We start from the raw sequence: 27,243 nt of genomic DNA, 5'->3' as shown, positions 1-27,243 counted from the left end.
TATTTTTTGAAATTTGAATTGCAATATATCCGGAAAGTCGAGAACGCCTTCTGTCGGATATATTTCGAAGTTTGACGCACATTTCTAGAAATTTCACCGCAAGCACGAGATTTTCATCAGAGCTCCTGTAAGTTGCATTTTGGGCTGATTCCCAGTGAAGTCTTGTGTTAAAATCACTCAATTTCTCTTGTTTATACACCAGTCACCCCTAAGAAACAAAAGGTAAGTGGAAAATCTATTGGGGATGGAGAGAAAATTGAGAATGAAGTTGGCATGTTTCTTGTGAATGGGATGCAAGGGGGATTTTGGGAGAAAAAAGGGTCCATGAGGAAATGGAGAAGTTACGTAACGGTTGAGAAGTGTTGAATTATTGGATTTATTGAGCAAATAGCTGGGATATCGGAGCAATAAGAGGTTTTTGAGGGTACTTTGGGAATATGCCGGAATGATAAGAGTATTGAGGTTAACTCTTTCCGGCAGATGTATCGCCTTCCGAGTGTTTTGCGAATGTCATCAGCACGCCAGCTGGCTGTCCGGAATTATGCCAAGGACGTGAGATTTGGGGCTGATGTCCGAGCTACGATGCTGAAGGGTGTTGATGTCTTGGCGGATGCTGTTGCTGTCACAATGGGTCCCAAGGGGAGAAATGTGATCCTGGAGCAGAGCTATGGCTCTCCCAAGATCACCAAAGACGGTGTGACTGTGGCCAAAGGAATTGAGTTGAAGGACAAGTTCCAGAACATTGGAGCTAGATTGGTACAGGATGTGGCCAATAATACCAATGAAGAGGCAGGAGATGGAACAACCACTGCCACTGTCCTGGCCAGGGCGATTGCTAAAGAAGGCTTTGAGAAATGCTCTAAAGGTGCTAATCCCGTAGAGATCCGCCGTGGGGTAATGCTGGCTGTGGATTCGGTCAAGGCCAGCCTCAAGACAATGTCCAAGAATGTCACAACACCCGAAGAGATTGCTCAAGTGGCCACAATCTCCGCCAATGGAGACAAAGCTGTAGGATCTCTCATTAGCGAAGCCATGAAGAAGGTCGGGAGGGAGGGCGTAATCACCGTCAAGGACGGAAAAACCCTCCACGATGAGCTGGAAGTGATTGAGGGCATGAAGTTCGATCGTGGCTACATTTCTCCCTATTTCATTAACAGCAGCAAAGGAGCTAAGGTCGAATTCCAGGATGCTCTTGTCCTTCTGTCAGAGAAGAAAATCTCCTCCATTCAATCAATCATTCCTGCCCTGGAATTGGCCAATTCCCAGCGAAAACCTCTTGTGATTATTGCTGAAGATGTTGATGGAGAAGCCCTGAGCACCCTCGTGGTAAATCGCCTCAAGATTGGTCTGCAAGTTGCTGCTGTCAAAGCTCCAGGCTTTGGTGATAATCGCAAATCCACGCTCCAGGACATGGCCATTGCTACTGGTGGCATTGTCTTCGGGGACGATGCGAATCTCGTGAAGATTGAGGATGTCCAGGTGGCTGATTTTGGCCAAGTGGGTGAGATTGTCATCACCAAAGATGACACACTGATCCTCAAGGGCAAAGGCAAGAAAGATGACATCGACAGGAGATCCGAACAGCTCAGGGATCAAATCCAGGAAACCACTTCGGAGTACGAAAAGGAGAAGCTGCAGGAGAGGTTAGCTAGGCTGGCTTCCGGAGTGGCTGTGCTCAAAGTGGGAGGATCTAGTGAGGTGGAAGTGAATGAGAAGAAAGACAGAGTTAATGATGCTCTCAATGCCACGAGGGCAGCTGTTGAAGAGGGAATTGTTCCTGGAGGTGGAACTGCTCTGCTGAGGTGCATTCCTGGACTTAATCAACTCAAGGGAGCCAATTCTGATCAGGTGAGTGAATTATGAGAGTTTCTAGAACATTCCTCCGAGCTTTTGACATTGATGCTTATAAAAAGTACAATAAAATTAATAAAAAAGAAGTATTAAAGTAAAGCGCTTTATCTCGAATTCGTCGAGCGTAATCAATGAGTTATTGATTTCATTGACTTGAAGTATCTTTAAATAGAACATTTATCTATAATTTTTAGTATCTTTTATTTTTGTGATCATAATTAATTTTGTGTTACATCGGTTTTTCTATTCGGACTATTTGTACTGTTTTTTATATTCCTATTAAAATCTGCATAAAGCAAGATTAATACAATTTTGCTATAAAAAACGTTTTTGGTTTGACCAAATTAAGAAAGAAAAACGTTAAAATTATCTGAATCTTGACCAAATTGGCTTAGACCGTCTTCAGACTAGAGGTTTAGACGAAGGTCTTAAAATCCTAAATAGCAACCAATTTTATTTGTTCCTCTGATTCAAATAGCTTATCTTCCCGTAATAGCCCATTTCTAACTCAAAATTTTCCAATCATTTTCGACTAATAAGAAATTAGAGAAGTTAAGCCTTATGGCTAAGCCTTAGGTCTGAAGCCCGTATTAGACACACCTCCTGCCCTCTGTCTAAAAAAAATCGTACACTCTTTCATATGAAATGCACTAGCAAACGTGCGACTTTTTCGGAACGGAGGGAGTAGTATTTTATAGCTGGGCCTTAGAGCTTTCGATCAGTAACAAACTTAAGGTACCGTGACCCCTCTGACCCGAGCTATGAGGGTCCAAAAAGAAATTCCTAAAATGGCCTTAACTCCGGTTTTACTTATCAGAATTTAAAAAGTGAGGGTATTTTAAAAGACTTACTTACTTATCCGGCGCTACAGCTACAACCAGTTACTGGTCTTGGCCTGACCCAGGACCGCCGCCACTCGGGCCTGTTACGTTCTCCAATTCCGCACCCCTAATGAGCTGGCGTCCTGGTCCACGCTGTCGGTCCATCTGAGGCTGGGTCGGCCTCGCCTTCTCGTAGCATAGAGTCCGCCCCTAAAGACTTTCCAGGCTGGGTCGTCCTCATCCTTGCGAACCAGATGACCAGACCACCGGAGCCTATTGATGCGTATTTGCTTGACGACAGTTACCTCTCTGTAGCGCTCATACACCTCATGGTTGTATAGGCTCCGGAATCGTCCCTCCTCACATATGGGGCCAAAAATCCGTCGTAGGATCCTTCTCTCAAACGCGATTTTAAAAAGACTCCCAATGCCAATTCTCTTTTTTGACATCGGAAGTTCGAAAAACCCACCGCTAGGGTCGCTATTATTAAAAATATACATATATTTTTAATTTTATAAGTTAAAGAATTGAAAACTCCATTGTGCATCGGGCTCAAATTTTAGTATGTTGTAGCTGCATATTACACCTATCAAACAAAAAAAAAACTTAAGTCGATCGATAACCCCTGACTCGAGCTATAAGGAGTCAAAGGTCAAAAATTGACCGGCCTCTATCTCCGGTTCTAATAACCATTTTGATTTAAATTTTGGTTTTTTGGTTTCGTCTCGATGAGCACTTTCATATGAAAGTTTAAAAAGTCACCACTGGTGGCGTTGCGATAGCGTCAAAATTCAAACTCATTTTTCTTAACCCTTTAAGGACGATTGGGTCACCGGTAACCCAAAAATGATTTTTTTTCTACGGTCATCTCAAGCTGTGCTTTGCTCTAAAAAAAGTCAGTAAAAGTGATTTTTTCGGACCCCCGATTTTTGACCCTCTCGTCCTGAAAGGGTTAAAATTGCCATTGTGCAAGTTAATAAAATTTTAGACCGTTGTAGTCTAGGCCATTAAGTTTACAAAAAGTGGCGTTAGTTCGCTGTGGTTAAATTAGAACCGGAGATATGAGGAGTCAAATTTAACGAAATTTAAAACGCCATATCTCCGGTTCTGTTTGACCGATTTTGACTAGTAAGGACGCAAATTAAAGGTCTCACAAAGCCGCACAACTTTCTATAACATTTGAACTTCTTAGGACCAAAGCTAGGGGCGCCTGAGTCAAAAAATATTCATATTACATAAAATCAATTATTGCGACTGTTGCTCAACCGATTCATAATTTTATTTTGCTCAGATTATGCCGTATATCCGATTTTGTCGTTTTAGTGTTAAAAAAAAGATTTTATCTCACATAACTCTGCGACCGCTTTTACTCGACTACGTTATTTAAAATAAAGTTTAAAAGAATGTTCTTACAAAATTTAATCATTCTTTGATATTGTCGTAGTTCGTCACATAGACAAAATGCACATTGTGGTCAAAAAATGTGTTCTAAAACAAAAATTGAATTGTCTCGGCTATCGAGCAACCAATAAGATCAAGTTTTGGAGCAAAATTGTAGAAATATTTTGATTTAAATAAAAAAGTATATGGAAGTTTTTAGAAATTTGACTCCAAATTGCTGTATACACTGACTGAGAGAAATCCGAAAAAGTTAAAATAACATTACGAAAATGTTAATTTTACCCTGCAGTATTGATCCAAAGTCGATGTAAATATTACTCTTTTTAGTTGTATTAGGGGTTAAAGTTATCTTTTTTCATCTTAATTTTACCCTTAAAAATGTGTAAAATAACATTAAAAAATGTTGATATATTTTTACACCTAAAAAGTGTTAAATTTCTGAGGAAAAAATGTTAATCGCACCCTCTTTCTTTCTCAGTGTAAGATCTCTCATCTTTAGTTCCAAATCGAATTTGCGTGCAATTCGAGTTTGCTCACGTGATGAATCTCACCTACAATAAACTGATCTAGGCTTATCATTAGCTTTTTGTCTCCGAAGTATTCATTTATGTAGAGAAAACTAAATTTTGAGATACGAATAATTAGAGTTTTACTTGAATATTTTATTTTAAAATAAAACGCTGAAGGGATCAACACTGAAAGTCAGATGATCACTTCAAAATGAAATGATCGTATGAAAATTTTTCGATCTTTTCTATGAAATATTTAGTTTGAAAAAATTTGCCAGTGAAGGATTAGGTAAAGCAAATTAGGCAAAAAACATTTAATCCGTGTTCTTAAACATTCAATGTACGATTAGTTTGGGCAAACATTTACCGCCAAATCTTTCAGTCTATCTAAATATTCTCGAGGATCAGCCCGATTGTAATGAACCCTAAAACGGTAATCAATAAATTTAACGCAGTTCTTAAATACCAAGCAATTTCTTGGTGTCTTTCAGAATCTGATCAATTACCGAAATAAAAATATTGTGTAAGAAAAGCACAGTTTAGAGAATGTAATATTTTAGAATGAGTAACAAGAATACGGACAAATAACAAAGTAAAGGTTATATCATATATTTGTAGGTACAGTTACTTTACCGATTTATTTAACCGATTAATTCCGATGCTGCCGAGTTGAAAATTTCAAGATCTTTCAAAAAAAAAACCCAATTTTAAGCAAATCTGTTGAAAAATAGATCTTCCCAAGTGGTATAACTTTGACCAAAATATAACTAACCCCAAAAATATATTCGAAAATGAAAAGAAATCGGTTTGGGGGGACTGGTCTAGTCTAGATAGTGACTTACGGAGGGGAGTGGGGTCGTTGAAGACCGGAAGTCTATATTTCTTATGGCCTCTACACACTAGAGAAAATTATGTCCATATTGAAGGAAACTGCTTACGCTTGTATAGAAAAAAAACCGTCAAATGTGAACAAAAAATTTTCTAATGTGTTTACCATTTGGCCTCTAACCGAGTAAAATGTAGTGGATTAACTGCTCTCTTTTTTAGTAAAAAGTAAAATTGGGGTTGATCTTCACCATCTTCACCATGGTTTCACATATAAGATTAATATAAATATTAAGAAAAGCCGGAGAGGCACACTAGAAAATTCCACATTAAAGTTAAAGTGAAAAGTTGCTCATTAAAACCCCTAGAACCACTCGAAATCACTGATTTAGTCAGGACACATTGCTAGAATTGCTCAGTCATGATGGCACACGGGTTGTCAGATGAGGCTTTTTGTTTTTGAAGCATTTCAGTCGTTTGAGCGAAAATGTGCGATTTTATTGAAGAAGAGAAAGTTTTCCTCCTGTACGCTACTTTTATGTCATGCAAAAGGACCCGGCTAAGCGAGAAGAAGGAGGATGTGGGCGAGAGATTGGCTCCTAACGCGACCTTCACATGGTGTCGTTGAAATTCTCTTAGGCGATTTTTTTGGACATAATAATTTTCTCCGGATGACTTCGGAGGAATTTAAAGAACTGCTTCAAATCGTATGGCTTTATTTTCAAAAGAAGACTACGAAAATGAGGGAGCCAATATCACCTAAATCCCGACTGAGGTGTGAGTTCTGGCGATTGGTGACTCAATGTGTCGCAAATGGCTTGAAAACCATCAGATCGGCTGCTTCTATTTTTGTATTCCCGGCAGTTTGTAGTCCCAAATCACGGATTCCTGATGCACAGCCTCAATTAATTCGGCCACTATCTCATTTGACCACGAAATCCCAGAAGTTTATGAAGGAATATAAAATGTAGATCGAACACATTTTTGTTTAGCTTTTTTCTTACTCTTCACCGATATTTTTCAATGTCTTTTGTCCTTTCTCCATCTCGTGCGCGATAAATAGTAGGTATTAGCACTACTTTTTTTTTACAATTTAACCTTTTAACGACGAGACACTTTTTACGGACTGAAAATCAACAATAAAAATTAAACTGAAAAACATAATCAATGATAAGTCTTACATCTAACTTTGGAAAGTCCAACAGAGTCTGATTTGGTGTATTTTGTGCTTCTATCAACGATGGGGACAAAAATAGCCCAAAAATTGAAGTAATTTTTCTGACAATACCAATGAATAATATTTTTCGCTTTAATGAAAAATATTACGTATATGTATTGTAGTTTTTAGTTTTTATTGCCAAAAGGGTTTTGCTTAAAAAAAGATTGTAAGTATAAAAAATAAATAAAATCAATTATGAATTTGAGAATTTAAAAATTCGCCATTTTTGAGCTTAAATATTTACTACAAAGCAAGTAGCTAGAGACTTGCAAAAAATATTGTAGATTCCTTCAACCTTCTACTTTACAATTATGTAGAGACATAAGAAAAAAATAAGTTTAGGTAGTCAGGAAAAATTATTTTCTTTATGTGACACCGGTGTTCCAATCGTCCTTAAAGGGTTAATCACGAATAAATTAATAAAGACTGCAATAAAGTAGTACCTGATGAAAATTTAATGAGCAAATTTTGCTCATAAATTTGCTCAATGCTCATAAATTTGTTCATTAATTATCAATCGTATTTATGCTATTTTAATCTATTTAAACCAATTTTTGTGACTCGAGTCCACTTTTTCTATCACTAAATGAATCGATTTCTAAAAGCTCTTGACGAAAATTGCACATTAGGACACAAATCAGCAAAAATTAATGTGAATCACATTAAAATTTTAATGTGAAATTCTCTAGTGTGATACCACGGTTAATGATGTAGAAATCATTTTGTAAAATGATTAAATGTTAATTTTGCAGACAACCGGTATTGAGATCGTCAAAGGAGCTCTGAGGATGCCAGCAATTACGATCGCGAAGAATGCTGGAGTCGATGGAGCGATGGTTGTGGCGAAAATTGAGGAGCAAACCGGTGACTTTGGCTACGATGCCATGAACAATGAATACGTGAACATGATCGAGAAGGGCATCATCGATCCCACAAAAGTGAGAGGATTTCTCCGGAGAAGCTCCTGAATCAATTTTATTTATTTTTTTCACCTTGCCCTTTCCAGGTTGTTAGGACAGCTCTGACTGATGCTGCTGGTGTGGCTTCCCTCCTGACAACTGCCGAAGCTGTCGTTACGGAAATCCCTAAGGAGGAGCCACCGATGGGCGGAATGGGTGGCATGGGAGGAATGGGAGGCATGGGTGGAATGGGCGGAATGGGTGGCATGATGTAATTCTCTGGCCAGACCTCATTCCAACGTGCAAAATAGTTTTAAGGGAGCCCAGTGTTCATGTCACTTGTCGAATTATTCTTAAGCATTTTTTTCTATTACATCATAAGGGGCAAGAAAAAAAAGATTACACCAAAAGTTTTGTTACACAAAAAAAAATTATCTAAAAAAAAAGATTTCGCAGAACAAATTTTGCCCTTGGCTGAGGATTTTTTTCTTTTTATACTTTAGTAGTTGAGAAAAAGCAAAGAGTATCTCACAAATGAATCGATTGAATCTGTTTTCTTCAATTAATTCACAGGACGTTTGCCATTATTTGTCGGAAAAATTAATTGGGAAATGTTAAAAAAGAGTTCTTCCTGCAAGATTCAGGACAATTTCTCAGAGAGAGACTGGAAAATTGTGGGCAGCACGACTAACATGTGTTAATTGTAACATTGATCAATGCATTTATTTTTATAAGATAATTTGAGAGAAGTTTTTTCTTTGGGAAATTGTGCTGAAAAATGGAGATTGAAAAAGATTCATTTGAAAAAAATATCCAGCTGAAGGTTGCTAGAGGACTTTATAGGTAGAATACTGTGAATTTAGTTATTACTGGTAGTAAATACATTCTAAACATTTTTCAGAAGATGCTTTTTTATTTATTTTTTCAATCTTTTTAAGAGTGAAATTCTGAGATTGAGTTTTTTGGTGGGCAGTTAATTCCGGGAATTTGAATAGGAAAAATCAAAGTTCGCCATGAAAATCCGAAAGAGGGCACAACAATCGCATAGTTTGACAGCCGGGCCGCCGCTGAAAATTTCAGCGACTCCGTGAGTTTTCAACAAGAACCACAAGCGCTGGCGTCGAGCAACCATCTTCGTCGACAAAAACACAAAAACGCTGCGAGAAAAATCTGTGCGAGTCGCTGGGAAAAATTACGCCGCCGCCCCAAAACGCTTCAAAGTGTGCTAAAAGGTAGTGAAAAGTGCTGTAGAGTGCTGTGAGGTGGGTTCTGAGGTGTTTAACAGGCCCTAGGGCCCCATTCAACATGTGACCTCAATATGACGTTTTCGTTTTGGTTTTGCTCTGAAAAGTTTCCCCACAAATTTGCCGCCGTGCTGGCTTTTCTCCAGCTTCCACCTGGTCAGAAGGCCACAGTGTATCTCCCATGGGGAACTGTGAGGGTTTTCCCAGGGTTTTGGGCTAGCACTAAAGGTAAATTTTCTGTGCAAAAATTGACCCTCAATGGAGGGGGACATCGATGGCTCCCCAGTTGATGAAGAAATTCTCTTTGACGAGAGTCTCGTTGGCCAGTGTTGGCAGAAAAAAAAGTCGGAACAATTATGAGTTATTAATTCCGTTGGCCGTTCTCAGGCACCTCATTGATACATTCCACGGGCTACGATGGGTGGTAGAGAGATTGCATTGATGTGGAAAAACGCATGTTCTTGGCTCAATTCGGGCAAGGAAGGTGCATTTGATATCTTTTCCTGTGTGCGGCTTCCATGGCGCCTCTGGGTTCTCGCGAGATGACGACGCGGATCAGTAAAAATCATTCCCACTCTGAGACGGTCTTTTTTGATCTTCTACACTTCCTAAACAATCTTACGCCAAATTCCCAGATTTCCCAATGATTTTCCAAGAATTCACAAATGCTATTTCTCCGGGGTAGTGACTCTCCTGACCAGCGCAACCTTATCGCGAGTAATATTGTATTGAACACTTGAATTGCGAATTCCTAGGGAAAATATTTTTCAAGATAAAATCTCAGAATTTTCCAGTTTATCAGTTTTGTGGTTTCCATATTTTCCTGCTGATTACCTTTAAGAATTTGTTATTCGTATAAGTTCGTTGATTACAATTCAATTCGTGGAAATTCCTTGATTCTATGGTTTTCCAGAAAAGCTCCAGTCTTATTTAGGATTCAGTGGCTTTTAAAATTCTTAGAATGTTTCAAGTTGCAGGACTCTGATTCCGAGAATGAAGTCTTTAGTGCTTAAAGTGCATTGCATTGTAGGGGGAAGTGGGGTATCTTTGAATTGGAGCACCTTTGAAATAGGGCCTTTTTCAATTCCATTAGAATATAGGGGAAACTGGGGTACCACCAAACACGGGGTAGCACCAAACACTAATTATCATTTCTAAACTACTTGGACTACAGTAGAGTCTCGCTATAGTCCATATTTGGTTTTAAATTTGACACTTGGGTCGCACTATAGTCCATGTAATTTTTTAAAATTATCAACGATTTTTAGTATTGAAATTGCTCGACGGCTTCCACTGTCTTTGCGATTGTGGTACTTGTCCTTGCTCTCTTCATTGTGGATCACAATTATCACAACTACTTAATAAAGTTTGCCAAAAATATTAAAATAAATATGCATGTCGCATACTAAAAAACATAACCTAACTTAAAATCAGTGTTTTGAAATCAACGGTCGATAAATTGTGGACTATAGAGCGATGGCCTATAGCGAGACTCTACTGTATCTCTACCATTTCTTTAGTGGACAAGCATCCCTATAATGCCTAAAAATTTCTACAGGTTTTGTCATCAAAAGTCGAATATCTGATTAAAAAATTTCAGTGTTTGGTGCTACCCCGTGTTTGGTGGTCCCCAGTTTCCCCTAGGAGAGAAAAGCCCTATTTCAAACATGTTTCACTGCCCCCTACCTGCATTGACATGTTAATTGAATAAAAAGGTCCTTTGGCATACTTTGACGAGTCGAAATTATCAAAATTTGATATCCTTTAAAATAAAAGAGGTGGAGGCTTCAAATTCGTGCCTCAGGATAGTCTTTACAAACTCCTTGAAACGAAATCTTTAGACAGTCAAGCAATGAGTAGGGGGATGTACTCTCCCTTCGAACGTTCATGCCTTCGAATAATGTGAATTTCTTTTGTTTTCGTAAGAAATTTACACTAAATTATCACGGAATTATTAACAATGGATGATAAGCCGGGTCCCGGTCAAAATCCCGAATTTTTAACTCTTTCGCGTCCCACTTTTATTCAGCAAGTGAATTCATGTAAAATTGAGTTTTTCCTAATGCTTTATGATCAAATATAATAGTTCAGAGAGGAAAAAAATGCCAATGCATGAAAACTCGGAGAAACCCCGGGTCATATATGACCCTATTGTCCTCAAAGGAAGTGTACATAACATACTATTTTCAAAATCTATATCCCGGGCCTTTTAAGAGTTTTTTTTGCTGGAAGTTATTAATTTGGGCAAAACCATGGCAAACTGGATTGTCTTGATGAACACTGTATTCCTAGTGTTCAAGGTATCTTACTGATAATCCCTTGAACAGTCTCTGTCACAATATTTTAAATGGTATTTGGCAAAATAAACTTATCTACATATTTATTCACACACAATACAATTGCACAATATGAGACGCTTGCAGAATACTCTAAAATATTGCAAAATATGTTATAATTCATCAGATATAAGATGAAATGTCCAGGAGCAAGATATTTTCCTTCTGGATTTCACAAAGAAAAACAATGTCCCAACTGCCCCAACTACATTGTTGGCACGAAAACACTTTCATAAACTTTTCCTTTGCCGACAATAGGGTCATATATGACCCGCAAAATTCTACGCGCTTTTCTGGAAAAGTGAGTGTTGTTTATTATATCAAAATATGCAATATACAATCTTTGGATATTCTATTTTGTGTTTCTAAAGAACTTTTTGCTGAAAAAAATGAATATAAAAAATTTTGAAAAAGAAAAGTCATTTCACAAAGTTCGAAATTAGTGATTTTTGATCTCAAATATTTTCTTTTCCTGAAAATCTGGAGTCTTGAGAAAATTAGCCAAGAATCTTACATCCTATTATGATGTCGTGCACAAAATGATAGATTTCAATTAATGTAAATAGTAAAAAAAAATTCCCCGGGTCATATATGACCCTAATGACGTGAAAGAGTTAAAAGTGTCATAGCTACACCCATGATTGCACCCGCGCTCGCTGGAGGCAAAGGGAAATCTTCTGTGTCTTGGGAAATTATTCTAAATATTTTCCTCCACATAATTTTATCCCTTTCAGGATTTTGAACATTCAGGATTTTGGTTTTCGGAATTTTGGCTTTCGAGATTTTGGCTGCCACCGGATAAGCCAACTAATATTTAATAGAAATGTATAAGTCTCTTAGGAAAACTTAAAGAAAATTCACATTATTCGAAGGCATGAACTTTCGAAGAGAGAGTACTAAAAAAATTTCATTTTTAGTCCCGTCCTTTAAATATTTTCCCTACAGGAGACAGCAATTTGGAAAACTTTTTTTTTCTCTAAAATTGATAAAGCAATGTTAAGCATGTAGTGACACTGAAGATCGGATCATCACCCAAAATATGTAGGGGGACGTTTTCTCTTATTTTCCAAAATAAAAACCCTATTCTCTAAATTATAATCAAACAACTATCTATTTTCTATTAACTTCGATTAACAAAATAGAATTTTCTCTTTGGGAAATAGGGGAAAAAAATAAATGTTCAAAGGCTGCCGCATTCAAAGACAGACCCCTTTTTTCTAAACTTTTATTTTGTTTTGAAAATTATTAACTGCTTTTTACGATTTACAGAACACAATTGGTAAAAAATAGCAGAAAGTTTTTAAAAACTTATTTTAATTTTGGGCTAACAATTCGACGCGCGTCGATACAAGCTTCATTTACCCTATAAGAGGATGTTTCCAGAATTATATAGATCCTATTATTCTTAGAAATTTTTTGTACTAAAAATTAGTGTTTGTAAGAAGTAGCAAAAATCTATACTTACTGACTTTTTGTTGACATACTTATCTCCAGTTGGCCTTTTCTGCCTTTTTAAACCAGTAAAGAGAGCATTTTTATTAAAATACGGGAAAGACTCTTTCTTAGGACATAATTTTACAAAACGAAATATATCAATAGTATACTTTTTTTAATTTACGAGAGCTCGTAAAAAAAATACAGTAGACTCTCTCTGAATTGGGCATTTGGGTCAATATGTCATCGATAGATTTGGGCGTCAATCATGATAAAATAGGAAGAACTACAGTGAATTTGAGCAAATTCGCTTCATAATTAAACGTGAAAATTGTCAACAACATTTTTCGTTCGATAGAAAAAGAGCCGATTGAGCGAGAGTCTACTGTATAAAATGTCATTAGCCGATTTTTTTTTGAGAAATTCCACCAAATCAACTTTTGAGAAATATAGTTTAATTGCAGCTGACAAAGCGTTCCATGCCTTGCAAAATGTCTGAATTCGTAACATCGATGCTATACTTATCTCAAAAGTACTTTCATATCATTTATTATTTATCGGTTCAGAAACGTTTTGAACCAATTTAGGAATCACTCAAAAGCTCGGGAAAAATAGGTTAGAAGTAGTATTAATTGATTTTCGCATAAAAATTATTTATAGCTTCAATTCTATTGAAACTGGTTCAGAGTTGTCAGAAATTCCAAGACCTTTCCAAGGAGCCCAAACATGATCCAATTTGGTTGCTCATGATGCTCACTAGATCCTTTTTACCCTTTGACTTTCAAAAACGTTTATTGCCTATGATTCAAGGATACAACGATATTTTCGTATATGAATGAAATGTCCACTTAGGCAACATCTAAAACACATCAAATTTACGTTTGGTCAGTAAATACGGTAATGGCCGGACGAACAAATAGCGTGAGGTAATTTATCAAAAATCTTTTGAAACGCGAAAATATTTTTTTTAGAAAAGTCGTCCCCGGGGGTGGTAGATGGAAATTTTCGAGGGTGAAAAACCCAGGGATTATACATCGTCGATTGCATCGACAGTTGTCGTATCTGCATTTGTTTTTTATCTGAATTTGTGCAAGCTACGATACAGACGTCGCCTCGTTCGATGCAACTGACAATGTACTGCACCCTCTGTGGTGCTCGGGCAGTAAAAATCATTTGAAAGCAAGAAGCAAAAATCCTCTGAAAGTAAAAATATTACCATTGTTACATTTGGTGGTTGGTGTATGTCGTAAAGTCCGTAAACTTTCAAAGTTAATAGTTTGTAAATTAAACAATTTTTTTAGAAGTAAACTATTTTATCCAATGTTAAAAAAATTATCGCAAAATTTGTGTATTTTTTGCAATTGGAAAATGCAATTATAGGGGTGTCTTGAAGATCTCAAACTGATATCTCTTGCCGTTTGTCCTCTAAATGATTTTTTCTCAATATATCCTATACCTTAAATTAATGAAATTCGTATGAGTCATTCAAAATCAAATTGAAGATTGCTTTTTTTCCGTCTACCTTTGTCGTATCTGCATTTTTGGGAACTTTTAAAGAGATTATGATGCAGTAACGAAAAAACGAATTTCAATAATTTGCAAAAATTCAGACTATGAAAGATGACCTAGAACAGAATACAAATATATAATATTAAGATGAGCTGTGACTATCCAAATTTTACTCTATTATGACGACAATGAGTGAATTGAATCATTTCATGGTTTATCAGGGTTATATGACTCAACCGTATCTAGCAAAAATAAGCGTGCAAGCATTGATCTTGGCTAATAACATACAAATCTTAATCTTCATTAGAGCAGGGACAAAAAAGTACTAGGATTAAATTTGGGACCTCTCGCCATCTAAAAGCAAATTCTCTGAACCATTGCTAGATCTTAAGAGGTCCCCAAATTAATCATATAGGTGGGTGTTACAAAGAATATTTTCTGTCTTTACCCTGCTGATGATTGGGGATTAGAATGAAATTCACCCTGACCGCTGGCTGATCATAAAATATTTTTGGGATTGTACCAGGCTAAATTCAGTTGTACAACACTTATATGTATTAACTCTTTCGTCTCTTTTGGGACGAGAGTACCCAAAGCAGCATATGAATGTTCTGTGAAAAACAATGTTTTTTAAGTATTCAGAACTGATAAAAATCCTATTTTTGTGGATGATTACAAACTATAAAGATGTCCAAATGTGACATATTTTTTGTAGGACCTCAATTAATTCCTGAGCAAAGATATTTTTGATTAAAAATTGTGAAATTGGCTTGCAGCATATGCTGCGGTCCGGAAAGAGTTAATCCAGGCATAACTCACTCATTCCCATTTTTAATGACAAGGGTTTCTGGTTTCTTGGGTTTCACGATGTAAAAATTGTGTTTCTCGGATTTCATCAGGGACATGACGTTTCCTATGTTTCCCATATGTTTCTAGCGTGCCGAAAAAACTTTTGAGTTTATTAGCTGTATTCTGTTATTGTAGAAGGAATTAGCAAAAACCATAAATACAAAATAAAAGCTAACTTAATACTGAATAAGCAACCGAAGACCCCAATTTGCCAATCTACGTAGTTTTAGAGATATCTCGTGAAATGTGTACGAAAACAGGAAAAAAATTACACTAAAACCGGTCGCATTTTTCAAAGCTAATGTCACCTCCCTGTATTTCACGATGCAAAAAGTGGGTTTCGCGATGCAAAAACTGGGTTTCTTGGCAATTGCAATGCAATTCTTGGGTTTTTCGAGTTTCCCGATGTAAAGATTGGGTTTCGCGATGCAAAAACTATATTTCTCGGGTTTTGTTATACAAAAAGCGGGTTTCTCGAGTCTGATACAAAATTAAGTTTTTTGAGTTTCGCCGGTTTCGCGGTGCAAAATTTGTGTTTCTTGATGTAAAAAATCAGGTTTCTCGAGTTTCACGATGCAAAATTGGGTTTCTCGCGTTTCATAATGCAAGAACTTTTGTATTTCTAGAGTTTGACGATATAATACTGGATTTCTTGGGTTTCGTGATGCAATTCTTCAGTTTTTTTCGTTGTAAAAACCGGGTTTCTTGAGTTTTTCGATGCAAAAATTGGGTTTCTCGGGTTTATCAATACAAAATGCAAGTTTCTCGGGTTTCGCTATGCAATTTTTGGGTTTCTCGATGCAAACTGCGGGGTTCGCGAACTGCTCTCGGACAATGGTCAAGGGTTTCACAATTTGAATTACTTCTTAACATTATAACAAATTTATTTTTGGTACAAAGTGGACAAGGGTATTTTATTTAATTTAATATCAAATAATTTTCAATATTTCACTGAAAGCTGAAATATTCTATAAAACTTATTTTGACAAATTTTCAGTTTGTGTTATATAAAAAGGTTCAATTTAAACATTGTTTATTTCTAGTTTAATTTGAAATGCACTTGTAACTTTATACAGCTTCTGTTATCTCGGTATGATGAATTAATTGAACCATTTCCATGGAAATACCTGGATAATCTCCAATCCATTTTGATCCAGAAGCATAAGAGTTTACCTGTCGTTGTATCCGGGTTTTTTTGTTGTTCTGGTTTTTATCAACAAAAATTGCTCCAAAACTCCCTCTCAATTCTCCATGACCTTGATTCTGTTCTCTACCCCATTTGCTTCTAAAAGAAAAAAAATTGTTTCTGACTTCCAACAACCTGCTGATTTCCATTCACTCTCTCTCGTCTCTCTTTCTGGGATATTCTCACAGCAGAAACTTCTGCACAGTGTCTCCCCATTCTTATCGAAATTCAACTCAACACTCTTCAGCAATTTATTTGCTCTCTTTTTCCTGCGATGCAAATATTGAAAGGAAAAATCAGTGGTTATCGTCAATTTGCTCAAACACTTGATAATGATGGTGAAATATTTGCGTGTGCAGCCTTCTTCCTATCATTCTGCTTTTTTTGTTTTGTTTCGTCTCATGGGGACATCGTGGGTTTTCTCACGGAATTTTTGTCACATAGAAAATAGAATCATGTTTTTCTTCCTGTCTCATTAATCAAAAGACGATATTTTGTGTGTTTTCTAGCTAATATTTTTGTTTTTCTCTATTCATTTTCTTTGCAGACTGTGAAAGACCACGCGATTGGGAGTGATTGTACCCGCGTGAGTGGATTTGTGGGGTGAAGGAAGTAGCAGCGCGGATATTAGTGAATTTTGTAGTGAAGACAAATTGTGACGCGGTGAAGAAAGAGTTAAGATTTCAGTGATGTGTGAGTGATCATAAATGAGTAATATAGCACCATAAGTTTTTCTTTTCTTCCGATTAAACGAGAGGTGTGCAAGGCAAGAAAAAAAATATATAAGAAGTTGTATTGCGAGAAGAAAAAGAAAAGAAAGAAGGGCAATTAAATGTTGGACAAGCAATGTAGATTAGAGCAGTGGCAGAGAGGAAAAATTCAATGGAAAACAAGTGTTGATGGTGCAGAAACAGAATGATCGGTTCGTTTGACGACAATTTGAGTGTCGAAGTGAAAAAATGCAGTCAACAGACTCATCACCATCGTCAGGAGATTGCTCCCGCTATATTTTGCAGGTAAAGGAGAAATTACAAGTTATATTATCTGATATATATATATATATATACACTTTTTTTTATTACTTTGGGATGCACTTGCATTCTCCATTCGCTCACTCTCTCCCCTTTTTTCTTGTCTCATATTTGCAACATCTTAAAGACAACTTCTTCACAAATACATTGGAGGTAGTTTGGCTCATTCTTTTGCTTTCTCCAATGCTGAGAGTGTCTCCTTATTTATCATGTTTATTGCTGTGTGGTGTGTCTCTTTCACACCATCTTTCCCTCTGACTCGCGACAATCGTTGGGTCTATTAACCCATTGCAACAAGTCGGCACTTGCTGTTGATGTATTGCAATTTTCCATTGAGAAGTGCTAAAGCCAATGAGAAGTATTTTTCTTTTAGTATGTAATAGGATAATTTTAATTTTTTGATAAATAAAATAATCTATGTAAATGGTCAGTAAAATATTCAGAGATTTGATAATGAATAACGTAACATTTCAAGGAAGTGCGCGAGATGCCAAGATAAATTATAACATTTTAATTACCCATTTGCCAAGAATATAACACTATTTTTAGGTTTTGAAAAATTATGTTTTGCGTTTTGATTAATATATCAAACAAATATGCATAATATTGGCTCAATTTACTGATATATTGAATTTAATTCTTTAATGACGAGGGGACTAATACAGTGGCTCAAAAAAAAAATCATTTTTCTGACCATTTTGAGGAAAAATAAGTGTGGATGTTTGTAGAATTTTTTGTTTGGGTTGCCCTTGACTCTAATGTCCTTAAAGGGTTAATTCAGTAAATCGGTGTTCTCACAACTGAAGTTTGATACTCCAAAAGTGTCTTGACTTAAAGAACTTAAAGATAATTATTTATCTATTGGCATAAAATGTCGATGTTCGAATAAATTGATGTAGAATATCGAATTTTTATGCTAATAATTCGTTTAGAGAAAACTGGGACAGTAGTTAACATGGGGTAATTTTAAACACTAATTTTTATATCTTCACTACTTGAACATGTCGAACATTTCGTCAGTGGACAAGAATCCCTATGGCATCTATTTAAATTCATATAGGTCTAGTCCTCACTGTTTCTACACCTTTGTAAAACACCGTTTTCTCTATCTGAGCGAGAAAAGCGCATTTTAAGGATTTTAAGCTATTTTACAAAAAAACATACAAAAGACTGCAAATCGTTTGACCAATGCAAACAACAAGTGGCGACACATAGCATTGACGTTTCTTTTCACCGTGGGACATCAAAAATTGTTTCGGTTTTTGGTACTTTTTACTCCAGCTTTTGTTACTTTTTACCCCAAGTGGTCGTTTTTAATTAAAGAATTTCTGGAGAAAAGAATCTTTGTAAAATTCTAAAATAGATAGCGGATTCGTATTCAAAGAATATCCAGATAATTTGGGAAATATTCACCAGTGCATCAAATTTAATATAAGTAGCAAATTGATATCTTCTGCACGGAAAATATTTCAAAAATAGGGCTAAAAATTTCGATATTTTTTATTTTCTAAATTCCTTGTTCAAATTCGAACAAACTTACGACATTGAAGAAGACTTATAGCGGCTATCTATGGAAAAAAATTTAAGCCGCTATCTTATTTATCTTGGATGATATTGAATTTTAAAATTTTCGATTTGTGTTGCCCCAGTCTCCCCTACCCATGTTTAATACTGCTCCTGTACGGGAATTCTGTAATAATATGACAATGTCATATGACAATTTTTTTATGTGGCAAATTCCCTAAAACTATTCAGAAATGTGATTTATGTCAATAATTGAGAAGTGATTAGGCCTGCTTCCAATGGTCATTCGATACTCAGCGGCCTTTAATGTCGTCCTGCTCCTAAATTAAACTACGAAAATTTCTCATATGTCATTGTCGAAAGGTAATCCCGATTCCCGATGCTTTTCATATAGTGCGACTTTAACGCTTGTTTTTGGACTGATGAAATATTTTTTCCCCATTCTAAATCAATAGAATTATTCTTTGTTTAATTTATAATCATGATAGAAAAAGAATTTTAGCAATAATATTGAAGAAAATTAATAAAATTACGGTAATATTAATATATGAGCAAGAACCTTACTGCGATGCTTTTTTTTAACTCCGTTGAATTCGATCAAACTCTGATGCTCATTTTAAGAAAAAGTTTATTGCAGTTGTGTTCTGTGAAATATCCAAGACAATTCTGAAACCATTCCGTGAGGTATGCAGCAGTAACAGTAGCTCTTTCCAATGAGAAGCATTTTGGTTTGCGCTTGCTGAGCTCTGGATGACGCTGAAGAAAATTCCTGAAACGTCTCCGGGTCTTCCATCTGTAAAATTGTTTGGAATTTTGTAGATCTCACAGATGAGTTTGACGCTGTCCAGAACTTGTTCCTTCCCAATTGGATGCCAGCCATCCACACATCCCAGGATCCATTTGACAAGTTCTTTTTCCTGTTCTTTTGATAGCATTGTTGACTTGCCATTGGGGCACTCTCCTCCGGGTATTTGCCTGTCACTTTGTTGCTCAGTGTTGTTCTTGGGACATTAAATGTTTTGGATGCATATGCTATGGTAGAACTATCACGTACACGTACACATTGCAAGGCATTCCTAAGACCTTCCTTAGAGTAGGGCTTGTCCTTATGGGTCTTTTCTTTTGTTCCCTTCGGCATCTGAAACAGTAAAAGAGTCCTGAACAATGCAACTTCTGAACCAAAACATTGATATTCACAGCATCCGACTTAGGTCGAAATGTAAACATTCACAAATTCACTTATTTCTGTATGAATTATTAATATATCATTAATATACTCTTACTCACCTTGTAGAACAATAACTAAGCTTCACTTTTATTAATAATTTTGATTGAAAATAATATTTCATAATAAAGAAAAACCACTAAACGTTTTCCAGCGACGAGCTGTCAACAGCAAAATTTTCTCAGAAATGAAATTTTTAGTACACAACCAAGCTGGCACGAGTTTGAAAAATATTTGTTTTATCCATCAAACCGATAAACCTATTTTAACCGATTTTGGTTTTTCTTAAAGTAGAATAGTTATATTATGTTATTGCAGTGATTAATTATGGTAATAATAATATAAATTATATTTTAAGTGGTTTTTATTGGAGTTGAATCGGTCGCGGCATCCGAATTGTGCAATCGTCGCAGTTACATGGCCTGACAATATTGCTATATTGCCCTACTGTACAGGAGATACTCTTCTCTAAAAACATCAGTCTCTCGCTAATAGAGTTTTTTTTAAAATGGGTTATTTTTTAATGCAAGCGGGAGTACAATTTGAAAAAATTATATTCCTGATTTATTATAAAAGCAGTTTTGCTAGATTTTCATCTCTAATGTTTTTTTTTTTAATTTTTTTTGTGGCGCTGTGTTATAGCCACTAATATGGTATTTTCAGGTTCGATAATGTGTCTCAAAGATCAATTACTAAAAATTTTATTCCCCCTTTCGCACATTTTACATGTTTTTTTTTTAAATGTTAATAAAGATGAACAACTTAAATATCGCAAAGTAATTTCAGAATTGAGTAAAAATACAACGAAAATTGCAAAAACGAAAAGTAAAGTTTAATTTTTCTATGACTAATTTTTAGTCAAAAGCATTCAACATTTTCGAATTGTCCTAATTGATTGGATTTGACGAATTTTACTGAATTAATTTGAAGGACGGATTTCCAGAGGTATACGTTTGTTTCTGTTTGAAAAACTTTATAATCTGTTTCTGACAGATTTTCTGTTAAAACCAATCTCAACAAAATTTAATTAACCTGACTAATTAATTTGCAACTGTGTTCTGTATAGCTCCAGTCTTCAGTTCACAAAATCTATTTAAAATTGCATTTATTTTCTATAATATTAATTTCCATGGGTTAATACCATTAACACAGTGAATCAATGCTGCTGATAAGTTCTCTTTTGGAGCCTCTGGGATGACAGTGAGTGATTACAATCCTTCTCTGAATCTCATCTCTCTCACCTAAGTTTTCCTGCCTGCACACTGTCCACGGTAAATCTCGCGCAATTGCATGTGGGAGGATGTGCTTTTGGGCCTCTTTCCTCCAGCATATACAATTTTGTTACAATGGCTCAATCTCTATTTGTCCGTTGACAGAGATAAAGAGATTGGCAATATTGGCAATTACAAATCATTTTAACACAAACTTTTCAATATCATCTGCAGGCTCTTTCTCTTGACTTTTTTTTTCTTCCGTGCGCAAAACTCGTTCAATTTTTACCTCTCTTTGCTCTCCCATCATTGGTGTGTGCAATTTTTCTGCGCGATCTTGACCATCGTGCTTTTTCCCATCCCACATCGTCTATTTTTGGTCAATTTCGATCATAGCAAGAGTGACTTGGAGTGCCTCCATTGGACTCTCGGCATCACAATATTACCCAGGAGAGATAATCGACGACAGATATTGATACGCACGCTTGTCACTTTGATGGAGATGCGAGAGAGCTTTAGACAAGATAAACATACATACGAGTGACTTTCACGGTACGAAAGAGCCTTCAAGCCATACTTGTGGTCATTTTAAAATAGATTTTTAGAGGATATCATAATAAACTTTTCCGCAATATTTTCCACCCCGATGGAATGGGTTGATTGAAAATGTGCCTTCTCGATGCGAAATTGTTCCTCTTTTCCGCGTGTTGGCGTGAATCAAAGGAATGAATCAAATTGATGAATCAGCTCAAATGACAAGAAAAAAAGTTTTTCTTCACATAACATTTGATATTATTTACAAGGCGATTTTTATTAGATTTTGCCCTCTGTATTTCTTCAAGATAATTTCTTAAACCCGAAAAATATTTATATTAAGCATATGTAAGGAATTTGTATACTAATAATATTTCTATAATACGTTCTTTGGCAAAATTCTGCGGCTTTTCCGGGAATAATTTAAATTTTGCATTAATGTCGCGCCGGGATAAGAATTCAACTTTAGGAATCTTCATTGAAGAACTGATATACTATAGTATGATGTAAAATTCCTATTCAATGAGTATTTTCTTGGAAGTTCATGTTAGTTTTGAAAAGAAAAAACAAAGAGAGAGATATTAATTTCTGAGTAATATTGTCTTAGTAGAAGCACGTGTTCATGTGTAAAGAATTTGATTGGTTATTGATACTTGGTAAAAGCTGCATTTTTAAAGACTATTTAAGATATTTTTTTTGCTCGTGTGAATCCAATTGGAAATCATTGGTATCTCTATCAAAGTAGATCAACTTTTATTATAAATTTTAATTGGAAAAAATAATTAAAATTCTCAGTAAAAGTGAAAAATCTTTAAATGGTCAGAAAGTTATGCAGAACAAAAGCAATTATCCCTGAGTGTATCGACACGACATCGACACCCGACCCAACCCCGACCTGATTTTACGAATTAATCCCTAATGCCCTAGACACACTTACGACTAAAGTCCAGAGACGACTAAGCTCGTTCATAGCCAAGTCAGTTCCTGACACACTGCAAACAAGGCTTAGCATTTACTGGCACTCACAAAACATAACTTTGGTCAACTTTTATGCAGATACTTCTACTGAAAAGCACTACTACTTCTTTGTAAATGATACTACTTGTAAATTTACTTCACAATTGACGTGTAACAACAAGAATTATTCACTAGAATCGCGGGATTCGGCTTATGTCGCGAGAGAACATCCACCTCACAAATAAATGTAATCAACAATAATAATTGGACGTGGACTGAGGCATAAATTTACAAATAGTTTCATATTAAGCAGAGTATATGTACATTGCAATAAGAATATCTGCATAAAAACCCACAAAAGCTATGTTTTGTGGATACCAGTGAATGCTAAGCCTCGTTTGTAGTGTGTCAGGAACTGACTTGGGAATGAACGAGCTTAGTCGTCTCTGAATTTTAGTCGTAAGTGTTTCTAGGGCATAAGGCGACGCCTGTGCCAATTTTACGATTATAGAGCCAAAAAATAAACATTCTGATCCCTCGAGAATATTTAACATGTAAAATTTGGCAGTAAAGGATTAAATAAAGGCAATTTTTCCAAAGCGAGCCTCTAATCAATGATCCTAAACCCTGAGTGTATGGAAATTTAGGATTAATCTTTACTGCTAAATTTTACAGGATAAATATTCTCTAGGATCAGCCTCAGTCTATTTGGGCCTTTAAGAGTAAAGGTTAAAAATGAAGCTTGATGGATGCGATCCGAATACTCAATGAGGCTATTTACACCGCCGCATTAGATTGATATTGAACTGTCCCAAAATCGGATTTCGGAACAGTTCAGTCTCAATATATAATGCAGCGGTTTAAATGGTCTTAATGAAACCGTTTAAATTGTCGCCTTTCGATTTTGGGACAATTCAATCTCAATCCAATGCTGCGGTGTAAATGACCTCAATGTTAGAAAATTCCTAAAGACCTATAGGAGATGCGAACCAAGGACACTTGCATTAAAAAAAACCAGTGCACTATCACTTATCCCACATTAAGTGCCGTAAATGTTTTCATAAGTTCTAACACGAAAGATAAGTATCCTTTACTGACATTAAATTGACACCTCTTTTAAATAATAGATTAATTTTTATTAGTTATTGTGCGTTTTTTTTGGACTCATCAAAGACATAGATGTAGCCGACAAGGAAAATTCCCAAATTGCCCTTAAAAAAGTCAGCAGTAAATAAAGAATTGAACGAGGATGGAAATGATAAGAATTCACAGAGCTATTTACTTAATGTGCAATTATTGAATTACACACTATAAATTGTCAGAGATAATTTTCTCTATATCTTGGCTATGTTTGTTGAGTTATAGTAAAGTTAGTAGATTGTGGTAGTGTGTGCTGTCTTTTATTGAAAACCGTTAATGGAAAGTAAGAAGAGGAAGAGAAGTGGAGAGGTATGTGAAGACTTTTGATGATTTTGAGATTTTGTCTCACTCTCACCCGTTTGACCAATTATCCGCCTTTGGATGACGATGATGATGATGATAGCAAAATGTTTGTATAATTAAAGTGGTGGAATTTCATATGGTGTTGTATATAGGAGAAATATTTTTCTTGTACTATTGCTATATATTCTATCTACAAGAATAGCACAACAGAAGGAGTTTTTAGATTTTTTTTTCACTTTAAGAGTGAACTAGAAGGAAAAGGAAAAGTGTGATTGGGAATTAGTGCGGTGGCTAATTATCTCATTTGTGTGTCCCGATGGAAATGGAAATTGATTCATAGGAAAAATTACATAAGGTCGATTGGTGTTAGATATTGAAACATGAGGAGGAGAAAATGCAACAGAAAAAGAGGAAATTTTTTAAGTTTGATTGGGAGAGTCAATAGCGTATGGAGTTAATTTGCCATTCCCGTAACAACGATAAAGAAAAGACCATGGAGTATCAACATGGCAACTTTTAAAATTATAGTAATGAGACGATTTCATTTCCTTCAAGTTCAAGTTTACACAAGCAAAGAGTTTTTTTTTCTCTTCTTGCTTCGCGTCTTCTCTCTAAAAATACACATTGAATATTTCTTTTCCTTATATGAGACCAAATGGGGAGAATGAGTGTGAGTCAGTTGGAGGAAATTGAGTATCGCACTTCCCATTCTCAAGTAGTACAAGTCACGAAAACGATAAGTCTGTCACGTTGCCGATGGAAGTATATATATATAAGTATATATAGTTTTTGTCTATCCTATCTCAATTAGTTGGCTCTACTCAAAAAAAAAATGATATGTCTCTCTTTTTACCACTTTTTTTCACGTGATAAACACCAGTGATGGGTTATTTTGGGAATTGCCAATAACCAGGGTAAATATTGATTTTAGCAAAATTTTAAATAGAATTCCTCAGAGGTGGTTTGTAACAGCTGAGATATGTTGTAATTAAAATAGTGGTGAGATTTCCAATCACTAAATCAAACAACCAAGTTTCGTATGGGAATACTGAGGTGTGACTTGCTCTATCAACAAGTAGACTAAACAATGTTTATAATCAATGTTAACCAAGAACTACCTTTTGAAGGGAGAGCAAAACTTAGTTTATTAAAGTGGGACATTTGGGTAGATCAGTCGATAATCGAAAATCAAGAAAATGTAAGAATATCTGTAAAGCCGACACTAGTAGAAGCAATTAAAAAAAAAAAAGTTTTTTAAAGACAACTTTCCCTATAATTGTAGGCAGAAACGTCACAATTTTTTACAAAAACTGCTTTTAGTGTGTTTCAAATGTCCAACGATTTGAATTACAGCGATCTTTTAGTACCTTAATCTGGTATCACACTTGTTCATTAAAATTTTATTGAGATTCACATTAATTGACGTACAACATGAATATGTTTTCACATTAAAAGCAATTGTTAAAATCGTATTCATTTTGCGCATTATTACTTTAAGTCAATTTAAACCTTCATTTGTGGGCCAAGTTTACCCTTTTGTCAATTCTAAGATCAAATTCTAAAAATCAAGTGACTTAAAAACACAAATCACACGTTTGAATGCTTACACTGTGCGACAAAATTACCCTTTTTGTGGATGTCTTCAATGAAATGTTAAAATCTTATTAGAGAGTCATTTAAGGATCTCAAATTTGAAATCCGTTCATTTGGGCAACGTCTACATTTGTTTTTATCTGCATTTTATTTTTTTTGTTTTTTTTTCTAAAATTCAACATTTTTTATCTGCAGTTCTATTTACCCCGTGTTAACCTTAATGATACCAAAAGATGCGTATTTTTATCCTCTACAAGACCTTTGAGTATACCAAGAATGTACGATTAAAATAAAGGATACATTTTAGGACTTTTTCAAAAATTGTACCCTAAAATGAGCATTTTTGATGATTTTTTTCATATAACAACTAATCTCTAGTTTAACCAAAATTTTTTATAGACAAACTACTATGACTAAAAGTTAGTATACTTAATTAGTCAGTTAGTTAGTTAGTTAGTTAGTATACTACTTAGAAATTGCACTTCGACTCAAGCTTTCCCAGAATTATTCTATTATTTATTCGAGAATTATGAATCACTCATTTTTAATTTTTAGAATGCACAATTTTGAAATATATCAGAATGATAAGTTAATTTTCTTTAGCAAAAACATTCTATTAAGTTTATTGTCTCCTCTGTAAAAATGTGTGGAAAAAGAAATTATCGATGCCACGTTGCTTTCAGTATAGTCTCCCATTGAAATATTGTTATTAGTTGTGTTGCAATGATTGAAGGAGTAGACGAAGGAATCCACAACTTTAGAAGTCGTATATTGTAAGTTTGACCTGACCGTACACTGTATATTCATTTTTATAATATTCATCCTTGAGACCTACTAAATTCATTTACTAATATAAAATTTGTAACCGACAGTATATTCCAAATGCAATGAACTTAAACTTTATGCTTTATGTTAATGCGTTTCTACCTTAATTTGCATTTATTTAAAAAAATGCATTTGCAACAAAGATCATTAAATGCAAGAGTCTTGAATGGATGGTGCATTAGAACAGCGTGTACTTTTCTGTCTATTATTACAGAAAAAAAATATCATTTCACATCCAAAAGGTAGCATTTTTTCCGAGGTCTATGAAAGATTACAAAAAAAAAGAACATGTGCGATAGTTTGTGTGAGTGCTATTGAGAGTCTTTTGAAATTCAACAATCTGCGGTGGTCTCTATGTGAGTTTTTACCTTCAAGTATATGCTTCTTTTTCCCAAAGAAACTAAATCCCAACAACATCTCGTGCGCTATTTTGAGGCAAATATACACAATATTTTATCGCTCTAAAACAAACACCAAATGTAAAAAAGAAGAAAAAAAAAATAATAAAAGCAAGCAGAGAAGAGAAATGGGATGGCAAATGAGGAAAAATCGTAAATTAACGTTGCAGATGATGGTGATTGAATCATATAAAGTTAGCTGTTGATTTTATTTGGATGCCAAAACATTAGCTTAAGCAAGAGCATTTTTTCATTCATGATCTCTCCTCTATGGCCAAGTTGCTTCTTCAGTCAAGCTGGTCAGTTGAGGAAGCCAATGGTGTGTGAATTGTTGGGAGAAATTGTTCCGTGAAATGCAAGAAAGATGCAGGCTGTGTTGAATGTCTTTTGGGTTAAAAGATGATTTCATCATTCCAAAT

The 27,243-nt window shown here is 35.4% G+C and overlaps 2 protein-coding genes across 6 annotated transcripts in view; both read left to right on the top strand.

The window, feature by feature from the left end:
- The first annotated feature begins 66 nt into the window (after positions 1-66).
- On the top strand, positions 67-8,428 carry LOC129798564 (heat shock protein 60A). Of its 2 annotated transcripts, XM_055841777.1 has the most exons (5): positions 71-127; positions 203-222; positions 481-1,848; positions 7,379-7,564; positions 7,633-8,428. In XM_055841777.1, exons 3-5 carry the CDS (start codon positions 481-483, stop codon positions 7,798-7,800), a joined length of 1,722 nt encoding a protein of 573 aa, XP_055697752.1. In that variant the 5' UTR covers positions 71-127; positions 203-222; the 3' UTR covers positions 7,801-8,428. The 2 variants fall into 2 exon arrangements, with proteins under 2 accessions (XP_055697741.1, XP_055697752.1); XM_055841766.1 differs by having other exon boundaries at positions 67-222.
- Positions 8,429-8,611: 183 nt separating this feature from the next.
- LOC129798455 (unconventional myosin-IXAa-like) overlaps positions 8,612-27,243 on the top strand; it is a 66,242-nt gene continuing 47,610 nt past the window's right edge. For 2 of the 4 annotated variants that reach the window (XM_055841629.1, XM_055841613.1), the window contains exons 1-2: positions 8,612-8,787; positions 16,631-17,099. In XM_055841629.1, the coding sequence (XP_055697604.1) occupies positions 17,043-17,099 (57 nt within the window). In that variant the 5' untranslated portion in view covers positions 8,612-8,787; positions 16,631-17,042. Of the gene's footprint in view, positions 8,998-16,630; positions 17,100-27,243 lie in introns of all 4 variants that reach the window. The other 2 variants (XM_055841606.1, XM_055841621.1) reach the window with 2 other exon arrangements.

The sequence above is a fragment of the Phlebotomus papatasi genome, chromosome 1 (assembly GCF_024763615.1).
Source record: "Phlebotomus papatasi isolate M1 chromosome 1, Ppap_2.1, whole genome shotgun sequence".
NCBI lineage: Eukaryota > Metazoa > Arthropoda > Insecta > Diptera > Psychodidae > Phlebotomus > Phlebotomus papatasi.
The sequence above is the reverse complement of the archived record's forward strand: the minus strand, read 5'-3'. Positions and strand labels throughout refer to the sequence as shown.

Bases quoted from the DNA above. Each gene is read 5' to 3' on its own strand.
- LOC129798564 (XM_055841766.1), top strand. From the start codon at position 481: ATGTATCGCCTTCCGAGTGTTTTGCGAATGTCATCAGCACGCCAGCTG. The intron at 1,849-7,378 runs GTGAGTGAATTA...TTAATTTTGCAG, and splicing joins AGGGAGCCAATTCTGATCAG to ACAACCGGTATTGAGATCGT. The intron at 7,565-7,632 runs GTGAGAGGATTT...TGCCCTTTCCAG, and splicing joins GCATCATCGATCCCACAAAA to GTTGTTAGGACAGCTCTGAC.